The sequence below is a fragment of the Acanthopagrus latus genome, chromosome 1, assembly GCF_904848185.1.
Source record: "Acanthopagrus latus isolate v.2019 chromosome 1, fAcaLat1.1, whole genome shotgun sequence".
Taxonomy (NCBI): Eukaryota; Metazoa; Chordata; class Actinopteri; order Spariformes; family Sparidae; genus Acanthopagrus; species Acanthopagrus latus.
The window spans coordinates 4,938,022-4,963,904 of record NC_051039.1 but is presented as its reverse complement, the minus strand read 5'-3'; the positions used below and the strand labels follow the sequence as shown (position 1 = coordinate 4,963,904).

General features: G+C 43.3%; 2 protein-coding genes and 1 long non-coding RNA gene across 6 annotated transcripts in view; 2 read left to right on the top strand and 1 right to left on the bottom strand.

Moving 5' to 3' along the window:
* The first annotated feature begins 4,527 nt into the window (after positions 1-4,527).
* On the top strand, positions 4,528-8,390 carry LOC119028910 (dynein light chain 4, axonemal). 3 transcript variants are annotated; one of them, XM_037115358.1, is made up of 4 exons: positions 4,528-4,655; positions 5,174-5,253; positions 7,026-7,109; positions 7,297-8,390. In XM_037115358.1, exons 2-4 carry the CDS (start codon positions 5,182-5,184, stop codon positions 7,459-7,461), a joined length of 321 nt encoding a protein of 106 aa, XP_036971253.1. In that variant the 5' UTR covers positions 4,528-4,655; positions 5,174-5,181; the 3' UTR covers positions 7,462-8,390. The 3 variants fall into 3 exon arrangements, with proteins under 3 accessions (XP_036971253.1, XP_036971268.1, XP_036971260.1); XM_037115373.1 differs by having other exon boundaries at positions 4,561-4,655; positions 5,148-5,253; XM_037115365.1 differs by having other exon boundaries at positions 4,578-4,721.
* Positions 8,391-9,095: 705 nt separating this feature from the next.
* On the bottom strand, positions 9,096-25,871 carry LOC119021352. 2 transcript variants are annotated; one of them, XR_005075662.1, is made up of 5 exons: positions 25,669-25,871; positions 24,466-24,552; positions 21,609-21,685; positions 13,301-13,336; positions 9,096-9,916 (listed from the first exon to the last, which is right to left on the bottom strand). It is a non-coding gene; the product is annotated as an uncharacterized LOC119021352 (long non-coding RNA). The 2 variants fall into 2 exon arrangements; XR_005075754.1 differs by lacking the exons at positions 9,096-9,916; positions 13,301-13,336; positions 21,609-21,685 and adding an exon at positions 21,697-22,948.
* The window catches only part of LOC119018780 (extracellular serine/threonine protein kinase FAM20C-like), a 33,511-nt gene continuing 26,100 nt past the window's right edge, over positions 18,473-25,883 (top strand). The window contains exons 1-7 of the mRNA XM_037097130.1: positions 18,473-19,241; positions 20,622-20,797; positions 22,789-22,867; positions 23,196-23,288; positions 23,476-23,591; positions 23,826-24,006; positions 24,259-24,368. Coding sequence (XP_036953025.1) covers positions 18,640-19,241; positions 20,622-20,797; positions 22,789-22,867; positions 23,196-23,288; positions 23,476-23,591; positions 23,826-24,006; positions 24,259-24,368 — 1,357 coding nt within the window. The 5' untranslated portion in view covers positions 18,473-18,639. The remainder of the gene's footprint in view (positions 19,242-20,621; positions 20,798-22,788; positions 22,868-23,195; positions 23,289-23,475; positions 23,592-23,825; positions 24,007-24,258; positions 24,369-25,883) is intronic.

Genomic DNA, 25,883 nt, shown 5'->3' with positions numbered 1-25,883 from the left:
TGCAACCACAGCGTAGCCTGTTTATAGCCTAACTTTAGCTTTTTAACACTAGAGATTTACTCGACATTTGAAAACCCTGAAATTGGTGTTCGTCTATCTTGCTGAAAAAAACCTGTAAGTATCACAAAGTTGTGTTACTTATTTTAGGCAACAATCCGAAGTCCAGTGATGCTAACTTTTGCGTTAGCCTACAAAAATACGTCATCCGTGCAGTTCTCCATGTCAACACGGTCCATAATTATGAAGTGAGCATGCTAACTAGCCTGCTGTATGCATATTCATCAGTCTTATAGAGCTCTATTTGAACCAGGAAATATTACATTTTTTGTTATAAATGTACAGTCTGGGACTCCAGCTTTTGTGCAATTTGCATAACTAGCATTATTAGCAAAGATTTTGAACGCGGCTGCTGCTGCCATATCTCAACAACACTGGGTGGCCCATTGATCAGTTACAAGTCAAATCAATCAATGAGTGCATGAGTAAGTGAGTCATCAAACGCTGCAAGTCAGTGAGGTAATGATAATCAGTCAGGCCTACAGTCGGTGAGTCAGCCGGCGAGGGAACATTTTTGTCTGATTCTCGGCTCCATCTCCCTGCTGATCTCTGTCACAGCTTGTTAGCAGCGTCACATGGGGTCTTCTTACTCTCCCCTCCCCAACAATCTGCTTCCTCCGCTTGTTGAATTATAGATACACATTAATTACGTCTCTCTGAGGCGGGCAGAATTTATGGAAATCCTTATGTGACCCACCACCACCCTCGCCCCCGCTGCCGCCCACCACCGCTCTCTCTCTCTCTCTCTCTCTCTCGCACATACTCGAGTACAAATATTAATTTCTCCATCGAATCTTCATCCCTTTCATAATATCTCTCCACTGTTCTCATCCCCTGCAGAACAGATGCTGGCAGCGCGTGTCAGCCTTCCTCTCGACTACACAAACAGATTACCAGCGTTTGTTTCTTTGTTTTTTTTTTCATTCTCTCTGCGCAGCATCGCTTCTTTTTCCGCGAGCTCTCCAGTCAAGCACTTCTTACACGTCCCCTCATATCTGCTCTGTGATTTCGCTGCTGATCGCTCCTTCACCTTGAGCTGCTTCGCCCTCAAACCCTCCCTTCCATTATCCAAACATTCCTACCTTGAATGTCTTCCCACGTGTGCGGCAGCGTGCTCGCTCAAGACTCATCTTCTATTTACCACAAAATGTTTCTTAGAATATTTCCCCCCCCCGTCCTGATGAATTCTCTCCTCAAGGTCTTCATGCCGCCACTCTTCTCCTCTTCTGTTTTTTTTTTTTTTTTTCAACCTCTTGTCAGCAGTTGGGAACTTTTCACCGCGCCGTCTGTCAGAAACACCTCCATCTCCGTTTCTACCGGCCTTCTGCTTTGTTTTGACATTCGTTATTTCTGCTTAGCTTCCAGCCCTCTGGCACTTCTCTTCTTCTCTTTGCAAGCCTCTCACCTGGGTATCATACGCCTTCTCGCTCACTGTCTTTCAATGTATTTCAAGATGTTTCACGCTTGATTGGAGTTGGCTGCAGACACCCACATATACAAGTCGCTATAAATCACATAGAGTCAGTTCTCTTGTCGTAAGATGTAACAAACTAATAAAACCATTTTGTTGAGAATAGAGAGATATTTTCCCTCAAAAACACATTAAAGCAGTACAGATGCCGTTATGAACCCCCGTTTTACTTTTCCTACTGTGCACTCTGATTACGACTCACGTGTTAAAGGGACCCTGCGGAGCCCCCGTGTTGTTGCAGGAGGCTCGTTGTTAATTTGTGTTTGCGGAATCCAATTTCCAATCCAATTAGCTTAACGTTAGTTGCTCTCTGTCGGCGGAGCAGGGACGAGGAACTGAGACGAGGCTCCGGTGAAGATTCATGAAGTCGCGTCCAGTCGATTGTCGCAGAAAATCCGCATTAAACAACTTAAACAAAATGTCCGCGGGCTTGTATACGGGATCGAGACAGAAGGGGAGGGTCTGATCTTTCACAATCGGCTGACATGTAACGATATAAAAATGTGTTAAAAATGTGTTCACACAGAGATGAAATGAAACACGTATGTATATTCAGTGACATTCTACAATTCTCTTCTCTGTGTGTTTGACTTCTCGCTCCCCTTTTGTTACTCAGTCTCTTTCAAAAACAGCCTTTTTCTCTTCGTGGCGTTTTAGTGGCGTCCTTCACGTCACGTAGACATAATTCACTTGTCAAAACATACTCAGAACAGGACAAAGAGAAAAGCAAAACTTAGGCAGAACAAAAAAACCCCGCTGATTCATTCATGAGGCGTAGACGGGCTACACAAATTCCAGCTCAAGGTCCACGATGAAGATGATGAGGATGATGAAGGTGGTGAAGGCCATGTGATACAGTGTGAATACTAGAGTGTCAAAATACCATTGTTGACTATTTCTAAGGTTGCCCTGGTAGCCTGTTATGTTCACACCTCGAGTGTCAAGGTAATCGGCCAGCTTCCACTGATGACGACCTGCAGCCTGTTGCCTCGACACCTGCAGGCTGAACACATAAAACATGACATAACTGCAACGTCCGACCCGTCCGTCCTCCTGTGCTTCCTGTGCTTCTCTACAATATTTCAGGCCAACGTAAAGACGACCTTTTACAGGGAAACTTCACACACAGATGAATATTCCATCCTTATCTACTGAACAAGCTAATGGAGAGTTGGGTGTAGTCCACAAAACACGTCTTGTCAACAACTGAAGTAGCCTTATTTTAATACATAAAAACAAAACTGAAACGGCTTCACGCAGCTTGTCCACCGTAATCCAAGATCCCAGACTGATTGAAAAAAAAACATTATTGACACCCATTTCCAACAACCAGAAACTTGTGGTATATGAAACTTTTGAAACACCTGATTTTCCACTGTCAGTGAGGTGCTTAGATACCAAAAAACCCAACCAAAAAAATGACAAAAGTCAATTTTTTGGCAATTTCTTCCTTTAAAATTCTTTACGTCTATGTCAAAACATTGTCTAGGGAAACAGGAGCCATAGGAAGACAGACAGCTGATGAGCTGAAGAGCAAGTGGACCTTGAATCTGGACTGTTGTGTCAAACTGTATTTACTTGGCTCGCGTACCAACGTTACCAAACCAAATTGGGCCAAAACATTTCATAACATAATCTGCCCGCTGTGCAATCAGTTAATGGCTCCCTGTTCCTCTGTGCTAACACACTCCTGAGAGGAGGGAGGCAGTAGAGGTGAGGGACGCGGTTTAAATTTAGCCGCATCCTTCTCGCGGTTGCATAAAGAGAGTTTAGAGACAAGGACAGAGGAGAGAGAGGAAGAAGAAGAGAAAGATTATCATGTGATCTGTCCGACTCTCCAGTGTTAGACAATCAATTCCAATCCAGAGGAGAGTCATTGTTTCTAATTAATCCAGAGGCTTCAGACCGGCGTTATGACAGCAGGCGTGTGAGGCTAAATGCACTCGACCCAGGTGAACGGACATGAGCCTCACCTGGACTGAGCGTGGTATTGGGTGTGTTGTCTGTGACTTTGCGTGCGGAGCTGACTGACAGTTCTGGGTCAAAACGCTCCACCTGGGGATTCCACCCAGATGTTTCCAGCTGAATGTGGGTCAGATTTAGTAAGAGGGATGAAAAAGGGAAGGATAGAAAAAGAGGTTTTACTCACATGCAGAGCGAAAGACAGCGGTTTAATTTTAGAACAGATGGACAGATGCACAGTGGTGCACAGTTACTGAGTATACTCAGTCAACAATGGTGCACAGATTATGATTTCTTTACTCAAATAAACTTCAATTTTATTCTTTTTTACCTCTACTCTCACATATTTCTGGAACAAAATCTTTTAAATTTACAGACTAAGATTTTACACACAAAAAACTTTATGTTTAATAACTAACAATTAATGCTCTAATCCTGTTTTTTTGTACTTGTATTTTTATTTATTTTAGTGACAGGTGTGTGTGTGTGTGTCTGTGAAATCTATTGATTTAAGACACTGCACAGCAAACAGTGACAATAAAGGCATTCTATTCTATTCTATTCTATTCTATTCTGTGCTATTCTTGTTTGCTCTTTTTACTGATAATGGTGCCTTGTGAGGCTGTTCAGGCAGGGCACACTATTTATATATGATACAATAATAACATATCAATCAAAACAATCTATTCTGTTCTATTCTATATCAAATACACTGCATCCTTATAGAATGAAATTGCACCAGTTTAGCTCCACTTCCATCAACAAGATTTAGGTACACTTTTTGTTTATACATCAGATATAATGATCCATAGCCTAAACAATAAAACACAATATTATATAATGAAAGTACTTCAGAATCAGATAAAAGCAATTTGCCTTGGTATTAATAATAAATAAAATGCATAAATAAAAACAGTACGAGAAAGGAAAAAAGAAAAAACTATGGAAATGGAAAGATTTATATATATAAAAAATGTATATTAAAAAAAAAAATGCCAGATGGATATATAGGGGTCTTTTCTTTTGATTGACAGACTCTGAACCAATAGGATTGAAGCTGGGCTGTAGTGGGCGGGGCTTCCCTTGTACATCAGTTGTTTAAAATGTCTCCCTAACAACCGAACTGGGAGCCCAACAGCAGAAGTTTTCGCTGGACAAAGGCCTCGTAAGTAACTCCCGTCTGTGTGTCCGCCTCCGTCACTCCGTCTTTATGATCTACCGACGACACGCTGTAAGTCGTAACACTGCGACCAACGATTTAAAGAAGCCGCTTTTGTAGAATAGGAGACATCAACCGGTAGCATCAGCTGTTTGCTATCAAACAAGCTAAGCTAATTAGCCAGCTAGTAAAAACCCGGTTCGCTGGTAACGGTTGCTAACCTGGCGGAGCCTGGTCACGTCAACCAACCGACCGTCACACGCGATATCTGTCGAAGCTGACTGAAGGAGACTCGGCTTATTTTTACGGAAACTACTAACAGATACTTGTTGTAGCTAGTTAGCATTGGCTAAGTGTTTTTTTTAAGCTAGCTGGGTCATGTTACAAGAGTGTTTAGCCGCAGATGTGAAAGTCTGTCCGCGCTCCTTGATGAAATGCTTTACGTTGTCACGCTGTTTGTTGACTTTCTTACTACGTGGGCTCTTTTTTAACATGTAGAAATGGTCCTTTCCTCCCCCCCTCAGGAGTCGGAATGGCTGGGACTGGCGAGGGAAAGAAAGAGGAGGCCGACTACAAGAGACTGCACAGCTTCCCTCTCATCAGGGTAGGACAGAAACGGGACAGTCCTTCCTGATACAGGACAAGAACATCCTGACTGGTGTTGAGAGCAGCTTGTTCTGCAGTGACAACAGCCAGATCACATTGTGATTGTTGTCTTGTGCTGTGTAGGCTCCAAATTCTAGGCTGCTGGGTTTGAGTATTTATAGTAAAGATGTATTTGTTTCACAGGGACGTGAAATGTACCTACAAAAATAAGTATCAGCTCTCTAAAATTGCCTTTTGGAAATGAGTGACAACTTCCCAGTGCATGAGAGTCTGTGTTTTTTTTTTTTTTTTTTAAATATGTTTTACAGAATATGTAACCAGTGGATATTAGAAACCATGCCTTGTCGTAAAAGACAGGAAAACTTTGGGTACTTTGACAACATCCTTACACATTAAATGATGGAAGATCCTTAAAAGTTATATAGCCAGGAAACAAGACAACACATACTTAACAATGTGAGATGCAACATGGATTTTTGTCAGCCGATACTGATAATTACCTGCTTCTCATGGCTGAAATTTGATAATTATCATACAGTTTTTGTATTTTTTAAAATAAGTTCAGAACCTGCAGTTGATGCACCCCTGAGGGTAAAAAGGCGAAGCTGTGGCAGGCAAAGATGGATGATTTATGATTTATTATTCATAGCTCTAATAAAATTTATTGTGATAAACTCGCATCCTCTCCAAAAACTTGCTGAACATGTATTGCAAGGTGCAAATTATCTTCTTCTGAACTTGAAAAACAGTATGTGGGTCCTGTCTACATTACGTAGCTCTACACCGGTGCGACAACAGCATGTTGTTGTTTGTGTAATTCTGCCGTGGCCCTAATTTGTAAAATAAAGATTTCAACACAAATTACCTCCAATATGTCACCGAAGTCAAAAGTCCTTTGAGAATCGGCATGTCTGTGATTTGGCGTATTTAATTTTTTTTACTGAACAAGTATGAAAATGTTGATATTTTGAGGGAAGTACTTCATCTAAATGTGCTTCAAATACATATTTATACTTATGTCACATTGTTGATAATCACTCACAATTTTTTGACGCAAGTTTATAGTTTTTCAGACATGTTGAGCAGCAATGTCGGGATCTAAAGGTGTGTTTTTTTTTTTTTTTTTTAATTCTGAACAAGCACACTACAAGTAGAAGAGAGGAGATGTTTAAATATGGCTATAACTGCACGCAACATCAGACATTTTCTCCTGGAAGATATTTGTCGTGTTGCTCATATGTTGTTCATACGAAGAGCAACGTAAATAGTTGTGTTCGAGTTATGTCGAGAATAAAAAATGAGATGGCAAGAGAAGTTCAGACCCTGGCTCCTCTCCTGCCTCTGCACAGCTGGTCAGTCATGTCGTGAAGCGAGTGTGGATGTCAGATTGTCCGTTTCGGAAAGTTACAGAAATGTTTGCGAACACATCTGTGGGTGGACGAGGTTTATTTTACCATCAGAAGACTCAGTTGGATGTCAGACAGTTATGACCTCTCTGACTGAGTCTTGAGGGCGACACACACCTATGTTGTCTGGATGTGCATCATCACCATGGTGACACACGCCAGCTTGTATGAATACACCACTGTCCTATTTCCAAGCACCAACATGAGTCAGAAAAGCAGCAGTTTCATTATCTGCCTCCTGGATGAGAACATGCCAGCTACTGCAGTGTGCTTGTATGACATGCTCAGTGTGTGCTACGGCCTTATATTTAGATTTTTGTTTTTATTTTTGAGTCTAACATTTAACATATGTGTTTGTCTCCAGCACACGGACATGCCGGAGGAAATGAGGGTTGAGACCATGGAGCTTTGTGTCACAGCCTGTGAGAAGTTTGCCACCAACAATGAGGTGAGTGAACATATTGTGTGGTCGGAAATTGTTTTCCTGCCACGCTGTGCCTGTAGTTAATGGCTTTTGCAAGGAAATTAAATCACGCGCTGTCAGCGGTGCTGTGTCTAGACTTTTTGTCTGCACTGCAAGGCTTCATTCTCTACACATAAAGCTTTTCCCTTTTTGTCCTCGCTGTCTTTCTCAGAGTGCAGCGAAGATGATCAAGGAGTCAATGGACAAGAAATTCGGCAGTTCGTGGCACGTGGTGATCGGTGAAGGCTTCGGCTTCGAGGTCACACACGAAGTGAAGAACCTGCTGTACATGTTCTTTGGAGGGAGTCTGGCTGTGTGTGTGTGGAAGTGCTCGTAGCACCTCCTCGCGGTCCCTCCTCCCCTCTGACCTGGTCACTGGGCTGGGAATGAACACCAGCTGCCAGCCAAGATGCTGATCACACTTCTGTCGCGGCGGGTTAGTTTGTCCACACCGCCAGCCACTGTGGCAGATAATAAACCATCAGTTGGAAATCTTGTCCAGTTCGAAAGTGTAGTTGGAAGGTAAACTTTGAGTGCAGCAGTCACTTTGGCTGGTAGGCATTAAAAATAGCTTCCTGCCTTGTCCGTCACTTTTCCTTTTCCCTCTTTGTTTTCGACTCTCCGTCCGTCTCTGAAGCCGCGCCCGTGGTCCTGAACGTTTGTGAGCGTGCATGTGCAAGAACGTGAGCTCAACTTTTACAAACAATACAGCCAGCCAGGGTCTCCAAAGTCCTTTATCCTCATTCCTCTTCAGGGAGCGTGTGTGTGTGCGAGTGAGTTTATATGTTCGTGTGTGCTGGACACACACTGTTTTTTGAAAATTACATCTCATCGTCACCTCCCTCAGCAGTTTGTGCAACAGTAAACTGTCCACATCATCTGTGACTTTTCACACGTGTCTTTCTCTCTTTCTCTCTCTCTCTCTCTCTCTCCAACCGCACTAGTCTTTCAATAAAATTTTTAATATTTTTTATGTGTACATATTTTGATGCGACTTGAAAAACTTCTTTTTAAAGACCAGTGTCATCTTCTTACAACTGAAAGGCTCAAGAGTCTCCTGAGCCGAACGAACACTACACCTGATCCACCTTTTCTCCCTGTAAAGGTGTTTGTAATAATCCCTATTAATATCCCCCCTCGCTGGGTGATATTAGCAATGTGATTGTTTTCATGTTGATGCCAGTTTTTAATGATCCAGTGCAATGGATCATTTTGTGTGACTTGACCTGATTGTACAATAAACTCTGAAATGTGGTGAAATATGAACCGTAATTGGTGCCTGTGTTCTTCATAATACTTAATGTTTGCTAAAGGTGTTCACTTACATTCATTATGTTTTTGACGCAGCATTTTATGTCAAATTTATCATAAGATAATGTAATTTTTGGAGCCCCAGCAGGGAAAGAATAATTGCTACTGAGGTGTGAAAAAGATTTCTGGTAATTTCTAAGAGCAAATTTGGTTTGATGCGTTTTATTTTTATTTATTTTGAAAAACAATTATGTAGTTACATTTATTAGAGACTGCACCAACACAGCCAAAAGTGAAATGATGATATATTTCTTATTTGAATGCCTCATTTTAAAACGGTAGAATGGAGTAAAAGTCAGGGAACGAAGAATGCTCAGACTGCTGTCGGCCTCTCGGCAAACAAGATGTAATCACATCCACCGATGGGTTTTGAGTCCCACCTGCAGTATTCTTTGTAATTGTTTCATGACATCCCCGGCATCAGTTTGTAAGGCTGTCTGGAAAAGTTCTTCTCAACCAGTCGATAGTTGTGTCGCAGGCTCAGAAGCCTTTAGAGGAGGTTACCGAAACGAGGTCAGATTAAAGGTCGTTTCATCACTTCTGCAATCGAAGTTGTGTTCTGTCAAAGAAACACACCGGGCTGAACGACTTTGAAACCGTTTCCCCGGAACGTAAGGTGGAGTGAAAGAAAACGAAAACAACAACATCCATTGTTCAATATGTTATTGTAAGCATCAGTATCTGCCCAAAGTTTATTTGTATAACACAATCCAGACACAAGGCAACTCAAAGTGCTTTTAAGGGGCATAAAATTACACTGAAAGAGTAAAAACAAGTAAAAAGACTTAAAGATGAGACAATAAAGGTCAGAGTGCATTTTAAGATAGTGATCTCAGCCTTGCTTCAGTTAAAAGGCAGCTTTGTATTAAAAGAGGTGAGCGATGGAGCTGACCTGCAGTTCTCTGCGAGTTTGTTCCAGATATGTGGTGCGTAATCACTGAACCGAGCGTCCCTAATGAAAATATTTAAATTTTTTTCTGCTCAGAGGAACAACATGCCGGCAGCTGCTTTTAAACAGCTCTTTATAAATAAGAAATACACAGAGGAGAGGACTAACAAAGACGCTTCCATAAATACCTCAGAAGGGGCTTATGTTCACAAGGAACGAGATGTAAATGCTGAAGTGTTTGGATAGTTTGGGACTTGTCAGGTTGAAGATCGAACGGGGCAGGGTTTTTTTTTTCCCCGAGAAACCGGAGAAAGTTGCATTGAAAAGATGCAGCTTTAAAGTTCAAATGCAATCCTCTGAAGGCAATTTACTTTTTAAATTTTTTTTTGTGAGAAAGTTTCTCAAACTGACAGTTTTGCTTAAACAATCTTTGTGGAGTTTTCCTCGTTGAAAGGCAGCGGTAACCTCAGTCGGCTGCGCTCTGTGTGGTTCCAGGGAGAGTTGCTCCAGTTCATGAGATCCATTTTAAAAGCATCAGCAGCAGTTTGGAAGAATCCGTCAGTGAAACGTGATCCCGACACGCCCGGCAGAACTGCATGGAGAGAGAGAGAGAGAGGGAGAAGGGGAACAAGACGATGAGCAAAATAACCTGCTTCTGTTCTTTAATGCTTAAATTAAAAAAACTCCTGCAGGAATTTCAAGGTCACTACAACCAGGAAATTAAAGATTAGTATCGTGATGAGATGCAGTAATCAAGTGAGTGACTCATCAGTCTGCTCAAAAGGATGAAAAGAAGTTCAAGGATGTTGATGAAGGTTAGATGCTGTATCAGAGGCAACTGGACTTCAGTCCCTTGAAGACGTTGGTTGTTGGTCAAACCGACCTTCATGTGGGCTGCAAGGACCAGGTGAGCCCAGGTGTGACTTGTTGTTAAGTGCTGCATTGTAGGTGGGTGATAGGTGATGTATAAAGCCTGAAACACATCGTGTGGAGAGACTCGGACGAGTTCGGGAACAAATCTGTTCAGCTGCGTTGGAAGCTTTTGCGACTGCATGGACAGAGTCTGCTCCGATTCAACATGCGAAGTCTGAGAACGTTGGCTGTTGCCCGTCTGAGCCATCGGATGCTCTGATTGGTTGTGTGCTAGCTGTATGACCATTCTGATTGGCGGTGTGCTAGCGAATCAGCGCAGTGTGTGGGAGGGGCGGAATACTGTGTGGGATTTGTTTTTCTAAGCACTCTGTTCCGTCATTTCCTGTTTTCAGTTTTTTTGGTTACTGGCACGAGACTAGTGCCACCCGATGTTAAGGAGACTTATTGCATCTCGCACAAGTGCAGAAGACGTTTACATAAGGCAGCTGGGCAGCAACCTGACAATTTGGCCGTCCTTTTAGCGGCTAGTTCCACGAATTTAGACAGAAGGCGATATACTGGGGGTCTGTTCTGGTCCACCAATATGACGCCTCAGAGGGTACACTTATTTCCGCCTCCATTTCTGTGTAAATCCAAGTCGTCGATGTGCCGCCAATTGCATGAGATGGGCGGAGGTGAGTTTTAAAACCAGGAAACAGCTGATCACAGCAGTTAGTCCATCACTTTATCCGTAGATGTCAAGATGGGCAACTGGACAGCCGCTGAGATCCGGCAGATGCTAGCCATCACAGCCGAGAGAATCGTCAATAACCAGATCTCAGGGACTGTGAAAGATGGTATTTTTGTTTGAAAAGGTCGCTGAGGAGCTTAGCCAACATGTTGTTTGAAACTGACACAGGGCTGAATATTCTTCCGACGCATATGTTGTACGTCGCTGCCGATCCCAGTGGCGGCTTTTTTTTTTTAAAAAAAGAAGGAATATTACACCTCCCTTTCACATAAACAAAAGGCAATTTGCAGCCTTTAGCTGGCTAGTTTTTCAAGGATATCTGCACTCACACCTAATCCGTATCAGTTCCCCTCATCGTTAACCACGCAGCACGTCTCAAGGAGTATTGAGCAGGCTGAGTAGATGCATTCACAACCTGCCTGCTGCTCACATGAAACATGAAACTCCTTTATGTCCTTGACGACAAGGCTCCAGACTCTCTCTCTCTCAGCTGCACCGGCACATCATTTGTGTGCTCCTAATACGTCTTCATTTACTTTCTGGCTGGCAGCAATGTTGAGTCACACCTGATGGATTTTTGAGAGCGTGTGCGACCAAAACAGTGGCACCCTGCAGCCTTGTGTCATTATCACCTGACTAATTGCTGCATTTGTATGTGTTGTGTCATCATCACTTATTATTGCTACATTTATATGTGTCAACATGTTTGTGTATTTCTATCTGTACTGGGTTTGTGTGCGTTTGTATCCCTGACGTGAAATCAACCCCGATTCTAATCCTGATTTCTGTCTTAACCTCAAACAAATCTGACTTCTAGCATTAAAATCAACCATTTAAGTGATGAAAACACACAGAAGTTTGACTGTGTGATGTGATGTGTCATCTTGTCGCCTCTGAACCAGTAAAAACAGCTGACAGCAATAAGTAACCTGAAAAAATAAACTTACTTTTAAAGCACATGTGCAGGAGTAAAGTATCAACACAGTGTAGTATATAAAAGGAATAAGAGGACCTGAGGAATATATTGATACAAAAATAAATATTTGACTTAACTTTTTACAGGAGAGAACTGTAATGTGACGCAATGAAGTGCCTGCTTTGCACCGCGGCAGTGTGGAGGGCATTTTAACCCGGCGGTGGAGGGCGAGAGGCCGCCATTATTGACAAATCAACAGAATCTGGCGACGTCCGCTTCGATGTTTGTGTATCCAAAACGCCGTGACCCTGCTTCAGGTCAGCCTGCTCTCCGGCCTCAGAAGTGAGATTTCTCTCTCGTCAGCTCCCTTTCACTTCATTTCTCTTCTGTTCACACTCACGTTGCGCCAATTTGTCAGAAGGAATTTCTCTTCCTGTGCAGGAAATAGCCAGTGATGATCTGTCTGTCACAAAGCAAGCATGTGTTCTGCTCATTATTTTTTTTACTGTGTGTGAATATTACATGGACCGTTTACAGGCAAGCGTCTGTGAGTCTCTGTAGAGTCCCGAAACTGCATGAAAAAGTGAGTTTGCTCTTGTAAACTGTGGCTTTCTTTGAATAAAATTAGAAAAGGAAACCATGAAGTGAAATTGAGGTGAACATTTGGGCCCTGTTAAAGATTTTGTTGCAAAGTGCCAAAGTCTCTTTTACATCTCTGCGCTGTATTTAAGTTTAATTGTTCAGTAATTTAAAAGCAGGATTTGGTAGTGATGTCTCATAAGTGAACGTGACCCTCAGTGGGCTATTTCTGTGTAATTAGACTGGTTATTCTTAATGGCTGCCACCTGGTCGTATTCCTTCATATCCAGGCTGGTTAAGTCGACAAATTAAGATTGATTTTAGTGCTGAGGATGAATTAGGTCACTAACAACAGCTGCTCTGTAGTCTGGTGCTTCAGTACAGCACGAATACAAAGTTAACGACAGGTCTTTGTCATAGCTTTAACGAAATAACACGTGAAATTCCTGTTTTGAAAATTCTAAATTGACCCGAGCGTGTCGAGTTGTGTCCTTCCATCATCCCAAATGTTTCCTACAATGATTGAACTGAGAGAAATCTGTACGCTGCGTTTCAATTTGGCCGCCTGTTAATATAACGAGCGTCAGAGAGTGAGTAAAACTTTAAAACATCACCTCCTCTGTGACAATAACTCCCATGATCCCGCAGTACTGACGTCTTTCTTAATGTTTTGATTGAGACACCTCTAGCAACAGTAATTAGCCTTTAAGTCGTCATTGTGGGACCAGTGTTTCTTGTCAGTGTTTGAACAGTAGAAAACAATCTTCTGTCCTCATTTTTTGTCACTGCAGCCTCCTAATCCGGGGCAACAATACAAACCACTGTGAACTAACGTCTCTGGACCACGAGGATCAGAGCTGTTCTTCACTTGTTCTCACCTGATGTTGCTAAACGTCAGGGCGAAGGTGCCAAATCTGAAAACCCCCCCCAAAAAAATGTAAACAACCACAACAATTTTAATTCCCTCGAAGGAAGATTAATTCTTCGGAGCCTGGATCGTGTTTGTCAGAGACGGTAACAGGAGAGTCAACTTGTGACTGGTTGACAAACAGACACACACACACACACACACACACACGCACACACACCTGAGCACTCGTACACTCACACACACAAACTGCATAAGTCACATTCACACCAGCACATTAGCTACAGATTGCACCGTCATGATTGCCGCCTCATCCTGTATATTTATACCTCATACTGCACACTTATACAGTATAATCTGTCTTCTTTGTATATTTATATGTTTTTTTCTCCGTTGCACTGGTATTTGGGATACGGAGACATGATGTTTCACACCTCTCTGTGTTTTTAACATATTTCTGGAAGCGACACTGCAGCTGACCTTGAACCTCGATTCATGAGATTTGAGATCTTCCTCTAAATTTCTCTTGAAGGTAATTTCATCCAGTTTGTTGTGTCGCTGCCGAAGTTGATTGTTAGTTTGGCTGCAGCGCTGACGGGTGCTACAGTCCCTGCTTGTGATGTTGCCAGTTCTCGACAGGGGATTTGGCAGGAATCTCCTGTCTGAACAGCAGAAATGCATTCATAACGTTTCGGTGTTGAGAAGCAGCGCAGGCCCGAGAAACCACTGGCTTACAAATCCCTTTGACATTTCTCCGTCCTGTAAACATCTACCCACACGACTGCCATGGATTTGACCAGGATGCATCCGGATTTGTGTGGATTTAACTCACTGATTTAACTTTCACCTGGTTTCACCTGGTCGACCTGTTTCATGTGAAGCATGTTCTGCAAATTACTGTAACAGCCGCCTGATGAATCCGGTGGGTCCTGTGTCGGTAAACATGGCTCCACCCTGTGATGGGTCTCATTCATTATTCACCTCAGACACTCTTTATATATCTCCTCCCTCTCCCTGTGTCTCCTTGGTGTTGTTAAATATTCATACAAGGAGCCGCAGAGTCACACCAAAGTCTCTGTTTGCTCAGTCTCAACACAGATTCACTCTCCCCAGTGTGCAGAGAGGAGGCTTATTGTGCTGCTGGAGGCTCAACATGAACTTGAGGTGAAGTTCCAGACATCATTAACATCAGAGGAAACTATTAAACACCACGCTCACATCTCTCTTCTTATGTATTTCTTTGTTTTTACTGAACCGTTGTGTGTTGAGTTGTTATGTTTCTGCATATTGTGCTGCACGTTTCTTGTTGACATTTAGTTTTTTGTGCACTTTCTGAAAATCACGTTGTGTTATAACACTGTTTGGCGTTTTCAAATCGTGGCGCTCGCATCCAACCAGGAAACTAGTCTGCAGCCGCGGTTGATGTGAGCTGCAATAGCTCGATAATAAAGTATGGCTGAGCAGCACCTAGCACCAGCTCCTTTGTGCATAATTTAATTACCGGTTTCTCAAGTTTTATTCATTGTAAATAAATCACCATTACTGCTGTGAGCAAAGGCTTTAGCAGTGAGGACACACGTCTTTTCTGGGAATTGTGGGACCTTAACTACAGTTTACATTTTATAAGTTTAAGTTGAATTAAAGGTCGTACAAGTAATGAGTTTCCAAGAAAGGACACTGGTTTCAGACTCCTCAGAATCTTTACAGTCTAACCCGCAGGAGTGTTTTCATATAGCTGTGTTGCATCAACAGGCAGTGGAGAAAAAATATCTTTTTTTAATAAAAATGTGGAAAAAAACCACTGATTAGTGCTTCAGCTGTTGATGTTGAACTTCAAACACAGTTTCTGTGCCGTCACACTGTGTCCTCATTCGAAGCATCTCTGTTATGTTGGAAAAGCTCAGTGCCGTATCTTAGCAACCTCCTTACCACCTGCAATGATGTGTGGAGGGAAGGTTGGAGCCTCCGTGTGTGTGTGCGTGTGTGTGTGTGTGTGCGTGTGTGTGTATGTGAAAAGACACAGGAAGTAAAACGGAGAAGACATCTGTAGGGGGTTTAAGATGTGGTGACTGACAGCTCTCAGGATTCAGTATCTGGTGTTGAAATAGAGCCTTCGTGATGGAGAGAAAAGTGAGTTATTTTTTTTAGTTTTTTTTTTTTTGGAGAGTTTAGCGACTGAAAAATTCAGATTGCAACAGTCGCTGACGGAGCCAGAGAGTTAGAGAGGAGTGGAGCGAGATGAGAGCGTGACAATAGTTAAGAGACGGAGGACAGCGAGCGTCAGGGATGCATTTTTCATCCCAACACCGCTGGTGGGCTTTTTATATTGAGAGATGAGAAAAAAAAACAAAAAAAACAATCCAGTTTTAATAAAAGCGTGTGCTCGAGTGGCTTTTTTTTTCCCAGCGAGTGTGTGACCACCAGCTCCTGTGGCTCTGTGTCCCACCAGCTCATTTTGACTGGAATAAAAGGGCCGCCTTTTATTAAGTTTTGGGAAAAGTGGAGGAGGATGGTGAAACGTAGCGAGAGACGACTGGTGTGTGTGTGTGGATCAGGCCAGAAACAAGCTTGTTTATAATACATCATTGAGGGACGGAGAGAGAGACAGCGACAGACAACAACAGAGACACTTGGCAATAAAAGTAAACTGGCCACAGGGCTGGTAGGTGAGCTGAAGTGACGGAAAACAAATCACGAGATTCGAGGGAGAGAAAACGGAGGTGTCCTCGCGTTCTCTCCCTCCTGATTGATTCCTCTCATCGCCCCGCTGAAAGGCTGGAGGTATCCTTGCGAGCTTTTTGCTTCACTTGCAGTAAGAAATTGAAATAAAAACCCACAAACTGCATCCTGGTGGCGGCTGAAAGAGATGACTGCACCGGTGTTGACAACCCTGAAAGTGATTTCAATTTAAAATAAAAAAAAACAGTTCCACCATCCACCATCCAAGGCTGCCACCACGACGAGGCCGAACAAGAACGCGAACCAAAATGAAATAAGCAGGACGGCCAAAGAGTTCAAGCACACGCTGATTTCAGTTCAAACACGACACAGTTCCATGATTCAGTGAAGCACAAATTAATCATCATGTCAGAGTCTTAGTCTTTGCTTCCCCCAGTGAAAGATAAGAAAGTGGACTCTCTGCTTTCTTTCTTTTTCTGAAGCATCCTCAGGCTTCATGAAACGCACTTCGAGTCTAATTTATTATCACTGTCGTAACTCTACAGACTCCTGGTGTTCAGTCACAGCTCATCGTCGATGGGGGAAGAAAAGGAATGTGCTGAGACCGTGGAAGAGCGTAATGACTCCCAGCGTATCTGTTCACTGCAAAGTGGCCACTGAAGGGTTTGACAAGAATGGAGAGGACAGGAGACAAATTAAACCACAAAATGACACACTTGCCTTTCCGACATGAGTTAATTTGTCTGTTGAAAACACCTCCTGACACACAGCTTCATGAGACCGTAACGCCACAAATGTTCATCTAAAACCGCTTACAAATGTTTAGCTTCTTCTGAGTCACATATATTCTGATGTGCCACTGAACGTAGCTTTTTTTAGTAGACAGCTAAAACCCACTGAGATGTGTCCTAATCTTTGCATTTAAATAATTCAGACCCGCTGAGACACCCTGGCCTCCAAACTAAAGGACCCCACACGCTGCCCAGACTCAAACCAACAGCCAGCTGCCTTGGAACTTGGACAATACTGTGCGCGCCAATGTGGGACGTGGTTTGTTCCGCCCCTCCAACATACCGCGATGATTCTCTAGCACATCGCCAAACATAATGTTCATTGAACAGACAACCAATCAGAGTATCCGATGGCGTCCAATCCTCCGACTGCCGACACTCTCTCAGACTTTGCAAGTTGAATCTGACCAAAAACCGTCCGTATAGTTCCAAAAGCTTCCAACGCAGCTGAACACACCGGGCAGATTTGTTCCCGAACTCGTCCGAGTCTCCCCAAACGTTTCAGACGTCCAAAGTTTTGAGCCCGTGTTTGCCCACGAGGACAGTCGTGACCCTTCTGCATAATAAAAATTACAGACATGCAACGATGGCTTTGGTTTTACATCACGTTAATCCCGCTCGCTTTTCATTTGCATGTAGCTCCTGCTGTGATCCAGGAGATCAATGTTTTATGAGCGCTGATGAATAATAAATGAATCTGACCACCTGCGTGACTACAGGAGGAGGCTCGCGCTAAAATCTGCTCAATGCACTTTGTTAAGCTGATGGAGGTGAGTCATTTTTTTAAGGTAGGGGATCCCTTTTTTCTCTGCGCCGTCAATACACTGTATTCAGACAGTCATGAGGGCTATGAGGCGTGCAATTTGTGAAACTCTCTCAGATCTGCGTATGAGACACACATAAAGCCTTACAACATGTAGATAACACGCACACGCCCAGACTTTAAAGAGCCCGTACTTCACAGGAACGGTGCATCCTGTGGGAATCTCCATGAAGTCTGAGGTGCCTGAATCAAAGTCTCAGAGCAGATACGCTCACAGAATATAAACTATCTGCTCTCATACCGCCTGGTTATTAAAGCCCACATTGTTGGAGCCTCGAACAGACTGCAGATAACTCACTGTTTGTGTACATGCTGAAATCAAAATGGGATACAGTAGAACAACATATGTCGCTTTTTTTTTTTTTTTAATAATTTTATACTTTTCAAAGAAGCACCCACATTACCCACAATGCACCAAGAGACATCCCTGGAGGCAGTCTAGCAGCTGTAGGAGTAATACTATAAATATCTATAAATATGATCTTGATTGTCTTTGAATGTTCCTTTAAAAAATCTCAAACCATCAGTGTTAATCCAGTGTATGTTGGAGTGTGTGTGTGTGTGTGTGTGTGTGTGTGTGTGTGTGTGTGTGTGTGTGCTGAAGTAGCTCCTGATTGGACGGTCCTGGCTGTCATGAACAATCAAGGAGTTTGCCCTTCCAACACGGCCTGTTAAGCATGAAACGCACCTCTAGATTCAGAGTTTTTTAATTAAAAAAAAAGCTACACTCTTTTGTGAAGTAACTTTCGGAGACTTTGTAGAATGAGATCAATCCGCGCCGCACCTGAACTAAGTTTTTCAAAGGTCTGACTGTAAAGCTGCCTGGATACTGGACAGAGTCAGCAGCAGCAGCGAGGCGACAGCAGGGATTTTAAAAGGAAGGAAACTGTGTGTAAGTTGCCTTTTGTTTTTTTCTCTTTACGGAAACCGACTTCAGAAAGGTCAGAAAGTCAAAGTATGCTGGGAGTGACTTTCTTCGATGTATAAGCGTGTTGTTATATACAGACTGCATGATGCTCTGACTTCGTTTTTTTTTTTTTTTTAACGCTGTGCCATATGGCTTCCCTCATATCATCAGAGCGTCTTTTGCACAGATTTTTCTTCCTCCCTCCTTCCCTCCATGTGTTCACCTCTCCTCGCCCTCTCTCAGCTCCTCTCGGTGGGATGATGAGGCGTATGCGCAGTCGCTCCAGGACAATCTGTCTGTCCTTGGCCTTCGTCGCCGTTTTCCTCTACCTCCTGCTGGCGCTTGTCTCTCTTCCCATTCACCACCAGCCCTGCGACCCCCTACTGCCGCCGAGGACACATGTCCTGCGAGACCTGACGCGCGCCAGCTACACTTCTGTGGGGCTGAGTGGTCCGACCGATGCCACACATGGAGATTCTTCCAATAAGGGTGCCAACAAGGGTGCCAAAGGCCATGTGCGAGCACTCTCGGACGGGCTCTTATCAGCGACAGAGGGTAAAATGAACATGCCGGGCGGTGAGCATCGTCACGGCACCGACCGGGCAGAATCTGTGGCGTCTGGGCAGTCGAAGCTGGAAGCGTTGTTTGACCATCCTCTTTACAACATGCCCAGCCCTCCTATCCCAGAGGAAGACTGGCTGCTGAAAGTGAAACCGAAGATCAAGGCGAGCGAGAAGAGCTCCCAGATGTGGTCAGTATATACAATACTACAGTTTCATGTGCAAAAAGGACTCTTTGTGTGTGAGAGATTTCTCCTCTCACATAGTGTTACAATAAAACAAAAAAAAAACCATACCTTCCTATAATCCCTTTTACCTCAAGCAAACACTATCGTATTTGCTTCATCTAAAGTCTTTCAGCATTTCAGTTCCTCTCACTTGCTGCAGTCGAGTCAATAAAACGTTTTGCCTGCGAGGGTTATTATATTTGACACCTCGCTACCCAGACACAACACATCCACTCAATATGAATCTGAAGCAAATAAAAGCCAAAGGCGAAAAAGCTTTAATGGACGACTGTACGTAGAATTCTGCTCGTATTACACTTGTGAAGATTTTCAGCAGATGGGTCACACAGCAGGGAGCAGACGTGATCTCCTGTTTGTATTCGTCACAACGCTTGTTACTATAGGTTTCTGTTGTGTCTCTGCAAGTATGCTCGGAGCTTCTGTATGTTTGTCGGTCGATGTGTTTCTGTGCAGCATTTGCAGATGCTAGAAAATATGAGCAGCCTCGCAGGAATGCTCCGTGGCATCTTTCTCCGCTGGCCTTCCCGTCCCGAGTGCGGTTCATATACCCGACCCGACGACCAATCTGCAGCTCCGGTTGAAAGTAGAAAATGTTAGATTCCTGCATCGGTCTTGATCTTTGTACTTACATTATCTGAAAAGTTTCCAACAATGTTCAAACCCAGAGAGATCGGTGAGTTTACTCAAGGTGACGGCGCGTTTCATTTAGTCGTCTGTCGCTAAAACTTGTGGAAGAAACATCAGATGGTTTGTGAGACAGCGAGCGACTAAACACAAAGTGAATAAAACTTTAAGAAGTATCTCGTCTTTTTTTTTTTTTACATTTCTGTGTGAGTCACATAGATTTTCATCAATAGTGGTTATTTAATAATGAAGACAACAAATCCCATGAAGCTACTGGTATCTTAAGTTTTAACAGAGAGACTCCTCAAGGCAGAAATGACACACTGTGCATTTGAAGCTGAAACTAACTTTCTGAAGCTATTTCTTATTGTTTTGTCTATAAATTTTCAAAGCACAGTAAAAAATATCGCCATCAAGAAACTAAGATGGCGTTTCCAAATGACCGGCAGTCCAAAACCCAAAGAGATGCGGCGAGTTTCACACTTAGAAGCTTCAGAAAGCGAGTTTACTGGATACGTGACTCAACCAAAGTTGTTTCTGATTCTTTTTTTCTGTCTTTATATGGATGTGATGCTGCTGAACAAATCATCAGTTATTTGTTTAGCGTGTCTGGTGCCGGTGTCTGTCTCTCAATTAAATCAGAGAGAAGAACATAATGCCGACACACTCCCTCGCCTCCGTCTCTCTCTGTCTCTCCAGGGTGAGTGCTAGCAAGGAAGGCTACGAGGATGTCCAGTGGAACAGCAGCAGTACCAGCCACCCTCCCTGGCTGCGCTTCCACCTGGGCATCTCCCGCTGGCAGCTGTACCCCCGTCGTGACCCCAACATGGCGCCGCTGACCGAGCAGCTCGCCACGCAACGCATCGTCAGCGCAGGTGTGACACGAGATCTCTGAGCCGGGGGCCGCTGATGCGACGTGTGCTCCTGCAGAGTCTTCTCTCTCAGAGCACAGAGCCGGAGGCTCGCCTTACAGAAGGAGGTGTCAGACGATCAAACCAGAGATGTTTTTTCAAGGGGTGGACGGGGAGGATCTGAGTCAGCTTCGAGGGTGACTCAGTACACCTCTTGATATAATAAGTGAGAGACTCCGGTCGGCTCAAAAACAAGATGTGGTGAAAAGCAGTAGATCTGCCAGAACTGGGACTAATTTTTTGCCTCCAGGGTGAAACCTCTTAGTGGAGAAGGTGGGCCGGCTTCAGGGAGAGAGAGGGCAGATGAAGGGAAAGCTTGTTAAGATCGTGTGGCACCTGAGGTTTAGGGTTCGACTTTCAAATGTAGATTCGCTTCTTACTTCTCTTGAAATGAAAGCTACTGCGAACCTTTGAAGGGCCTCGGGGGCTCAGCGGAGGATGGAGATGAATATACTATATGAATCACTGGCCAGGGAGCAAACACCCCAGTGTCAGTCAATCAGCTACGTCTCTCCACACTAACTTTTTTTTCCACTGTTTGTGTATTTGGTCTGGTTTAATTAAAGCTGCGACGAGGAACTGATTCTGCCAGCCCTCAAGGACAAAAAGTATGGTGTTATGGTACGAACATATCACTGCGTCCTGTCATAAAAAAAGCTCTTGATCTGGCTAGCTTGTGCAATTTTAATGCTATTCTTCTTCTTCTTCTTCTTCTTCTTCTAATGCTATAGGATAAGTTCAGACACAAATGAAAGTTGGGTCAATATCTACTCACCCTCATGTTGTTGGAAAGTTCTGGAGATTTCTTTTCATTTCTGGAGCTTCACAGCAGAACGGCACTGCGGCATTCTCCTAAACAAGTGAAACATAAAACTTGTTTTAAAACTCCACACATCTCGCCCAGCGTAACCAAAGTGTCTGAAAGCTCTGAGATACTAAATCGATTTGAAAAGATTTTTTTTTTATTATTATTATTGTTTCTTTACACTGAAGCTCGTGCACCCACTTCTGACACTTTTAGCTGAGCAGTTACTGTGAAGAGTTAGCCTCAGAAAACAGAGATACAAAGCAAAATGAAAAAATTATATCAGGTCTCAGACTTGAGAATGTCTCAAGAACATCTCAGACCAGTCGAGTACACACACACAAGGTTTCCATGCAGAAGCGGCGGCATAAATATAGAAAGGACGCAGGTTTTTTTTTTTTTTTGTGTTCGAATCTTCACTCAACCTTGACAAACTGCACGTAATTTGAAAACACGAGGCCTCACATTCTAATCATCCCCCCCCCCCCCCATTTTCCTCTTCCAGTAACAAAACAGCGGAACAAACAGTTAATTTCTCACCGATGCAAATTTTGTTCCTGGCTTTGATTAATTCTTTTTGATATTAAACTTCAAAGCGAGCTCACAGAAAAGACTGAGTGTGTGTGCCTGTTACAGCCCAGCGTGACAGTGACTGTAATCAAAACAGATCAAGGACGGTAAGAATGTGCAACAACAGGGTGCTTGTTAGGCAGCCGGGGCTTTGTCTTAATAACTGAAGATGGAGATAAAGAGATACATGTACTCAGTTGAAGAAATAATGATCAATTTATATGTAGTAGAAAATATATAAATGGACTTAAAGAAACATTTAGAATACGTCGTTCTGATTTATTGTACCTAATGTCTCTGCTAATACCGTGTTAGAGGGTGAAGGCTGAGTGACACGTGAATGAATACAAGTAAGGTTGTGTGTGTGTGTGTGTGAGATGACACATGGGTGTGAGTGAACTGTGTTATATCGCGATGACTCACACATATTCTTTGTTATATTTTGAGTGTGTGCGCCCCATTAAAGGCCTTCATGTTTGGTCACAGCGCGGTGTGTGGCATGTGTGTGTTTGTGTGTGTGTGTGTGTGCAAACTGTGTGTGCTTTGTTGCTATAGAAACGTTCTTGCCATTGTTTTTCAGTGCAGAAGTCTGGGGGGACGCAACTGAAGCTGGTGATGTCATTTCCTAACTATGGACAAGCCATGTTCAAGCCCATGAAGTGAGTCGCAAGTGGCAAATCCATCACGCGGAATAAAATCCCAGAAAGAGGGAATCCATTCAGTAAATCAGGAGGGGGAAACTGTGGACACATAGAAAAAGGCATTTTTAATCCTTCAGACAACTGAGAAATGTCGCGAGTGGGTAAATATTAGAAAGCACCGTGTCAAATATTTCTTTATGCCCAGTTAGTGTTTGGTTTTAGTGGAGAACAGAAACTTCCACAGCCCGTGTGAGCTTGTTCAAAGCAAGGGAGCAAATAAAAGAGGCTTGTGTGAATTTAATTAATGCATTATACGCTACAGTTTGACTTTCTCGCTCTCTGACAGGCAGGAGAGAGACGAGGAAACCAACTATAACCTCTACTACTTCTCTGACTTTGAGAGACATAATGCAGAAATCGCAGCTTTTCACTTGGACAGGTACCAAGTCCAATTTTTTTTTTTCTACGTAGAGTTTGCCACAGTGAGTGTAATGCTGGAGGAAATGGCCACAAAATGAGAACATGTTACGTAACTCTGAATCGTATTTTCTTCTCGACTCCCTTCCCATTTCCTTTTGCTTTTGTCTTCTTGTCCTCCTTTCCCCCCCCCCCGACTCTCCCTGCAGGATTTTGGGCTACAGGAGAATCCCTCCGGTGGTGGGGAGGCTGGTGGACGTGGTCGAGGAGATCAAACGTGTCACCACCGACCGCAAGGTGGCTCGAACCTTCTTCACTTCCCCTGGTACCCGCTCACACGAGCCTGCGTGATTCTTTCAGCCTGCCTACAATGCCCCGGTTGTTTGTCAGCCGATTCTGAAATCTCTTTGATTTGTTTTCCTTTTTTTCTTATTCTCTCTGGTCACAACCACCCACAAACTCTTTTATCCAAATGTTTTCTTTGTCATTTTCATTTCCTCCCCTCCCCTCCTCTCCTCTCTCCTCTCCTGTTCTGCCCTGCTCCTCTGGCTCCTCCTAGTGGGTAACGTATGTTTCTACGGCCAGTGCTCCTACTACTGTTCCACAGAGCACGCCGTCTGCGGTCGGCCCAGAAAGCTGGAGGGCTCCCTGGCTGTCATGCTGCCCGATCTCTCCCTGGCGTCCCGCAGGTCCTGGAGATCCCCTTGGAGACGCTCCTACAGCCGCAGCAAACTGGCAAAGTCAGTGGAATTATCTGTCTTTAGCGATAGAGAAACCAGCGTGCTGGATGAGATGAAGTGATTCAGGCTCAGCACGCCCTCAAAACATCCAAAAAAACACACACATGTCTATATGTGAGACCAGAACAACAGCTACAGTGCTTCTACAATCTATCATTGATTAATCATCATTAACACCAGGGCTGCAAATTCCAATCCTCTAAATCTGGTCTACCTGTGACATCGAGAGTGAATGATGTCTGTCTGTTTCAGGTGGGAGTCAGAGCCAGACTACTGCTCGACGGTGAAAAAGACCCCGCCGTACGACAAAGGCACACGACTGGTGGACTTCATAGATCTGGTCATACTGGACTTCTTGATGAGTAGGTTTAAATGGTGTGCAGTGTTTTGCAAGAGGTCAGAATCAAAGGTCGGACTCTTTACAACGTAAGGTTCGGGAAGAGTTAACGAAGTTGTTACCTGCGGCTCGGCACAGAGCACTTGAGCTGACTTGAGTTTGGCTTCTTGCTGAACCCTCTTTGATGTTGATGACGTGCAAAATCTACCCTGTGGAGAAGGTCGACAAGGCTGAAGAGTTAGTTCAGGTGTTGTTGCATTGAGTTTAATGCCAGAGGGTGATGTGTTTGTCTAAAAAAATCCCCAACACAAAAGCCATGAAATAGTTCAACTGGTGAGGCAGCTCACACATTGAAGCCACACTCTCACCTCTCCAAGGTTGTACACGGGCAGCGGAGGAGACGTTATTAAGGAATTTAATATTGGAATTACGGGTGTTACAGTGCAGCTGGTGACCCATGGGTTTGTGTGACCTGCAGTGTTAGATGAAGATCCTTTAAAAGTATCAATACCACGTCATAAAAATACTTTAAAAATCCTGCATTTAAAATCTTACTTGGATAAAAGCAAGTACATTTACTGAAATATGAAAATAAATTACCAAAGCAAATATTGTATAATGTTAAATCGATGCAAAGCAACTATAAAATATGAACCACAGCTCGTGTTTATAACTCCATTAAGCTACTTTAAATACATTTGGTACAACGCTTTATCCTAACCATCGTTTATACATTTTAAAGTTAATAATCCTCAGTTCACTGTGAACAAACAATGAATTGCTTTTAATAACATTCATTAAGCAGCTGTTTATTGCTTAATTGTTGTAGTATAGAGCACATTGAAAATGGTTAATCGATACTGCATAATTCATCTATAAGCATCATTCAGATGGCCATTATCTTTACAACTGCTAAATAAATCTTGTATAAAGCATGTCATTGCATGTCAACAGTGAAATAACTATTAACTAAAGTTTGAAGACACTCAGTTTTGTCACCACTGATCTCATATCACTGTGTTTAATTATGTTTGCTACAGTTATTAGTTATTTTAATGTGAAGTTTTAATCATGTCCTGCCAAGGGACTGCAGATGTAGATTAGCTCTAAGCTAACTCTGATTATTGTACATGGTCCCTCTACAAATAAAGATAAATACATCTTTAATATACAGTTACTGTTATTACTGATGGTTATTATAAAGTCTTACCGGCTTCTTTACTTAAATAGTATTCTAAAAGCTGGGTTATTACTCACAGTAGTAGTTCAACACTATGCTGTTGATGTTTATAGCTAAGAATAATTAGCATTTATGTTGGCCTCACTTCTTCCTGCACGGATCTGCTGGGTCACCAAACACGGTGTAACGCCTGAATGACTTGCTGTGATTTCTTGTCGGTGTCCTCTGTTGTTTCCTGCCGTCTTGAGACGATACACACCGGTTTAATTACGAGCTTTTGAGGCTAAATGTTACTCACAGCAGCAGCAGACATACTTGACCTTCACCAGCAGACCGTCCAGCCGCACACGTCACTGCGCC

Excerpts from the sequence above, each read along its gene's own strand:
- LOC119028910 (XM_037115358.1), top strand. The coding sequence starts at position 5,182 with ATGGCTGGGACTGGCGAGGGAAAGAAAGAGGAGGCCGACTACAAGAGA. Across the intron at positions 5,254-7,025 it reads ACAGCTTCCCTCTCATCAGG|CACACGGACATGCCGGAGGA; the intron begins GTAGGACAGAAA and ends GTTTGTCTCCAG. Across the intron at positions 7,110-7,296 it reads AGTTTGCCACCAACAATGAG|AGTGCAGCGAAGATGATCAA; the intron begins GTGAGTGAACAT and ends TGTCTTTCTCAG.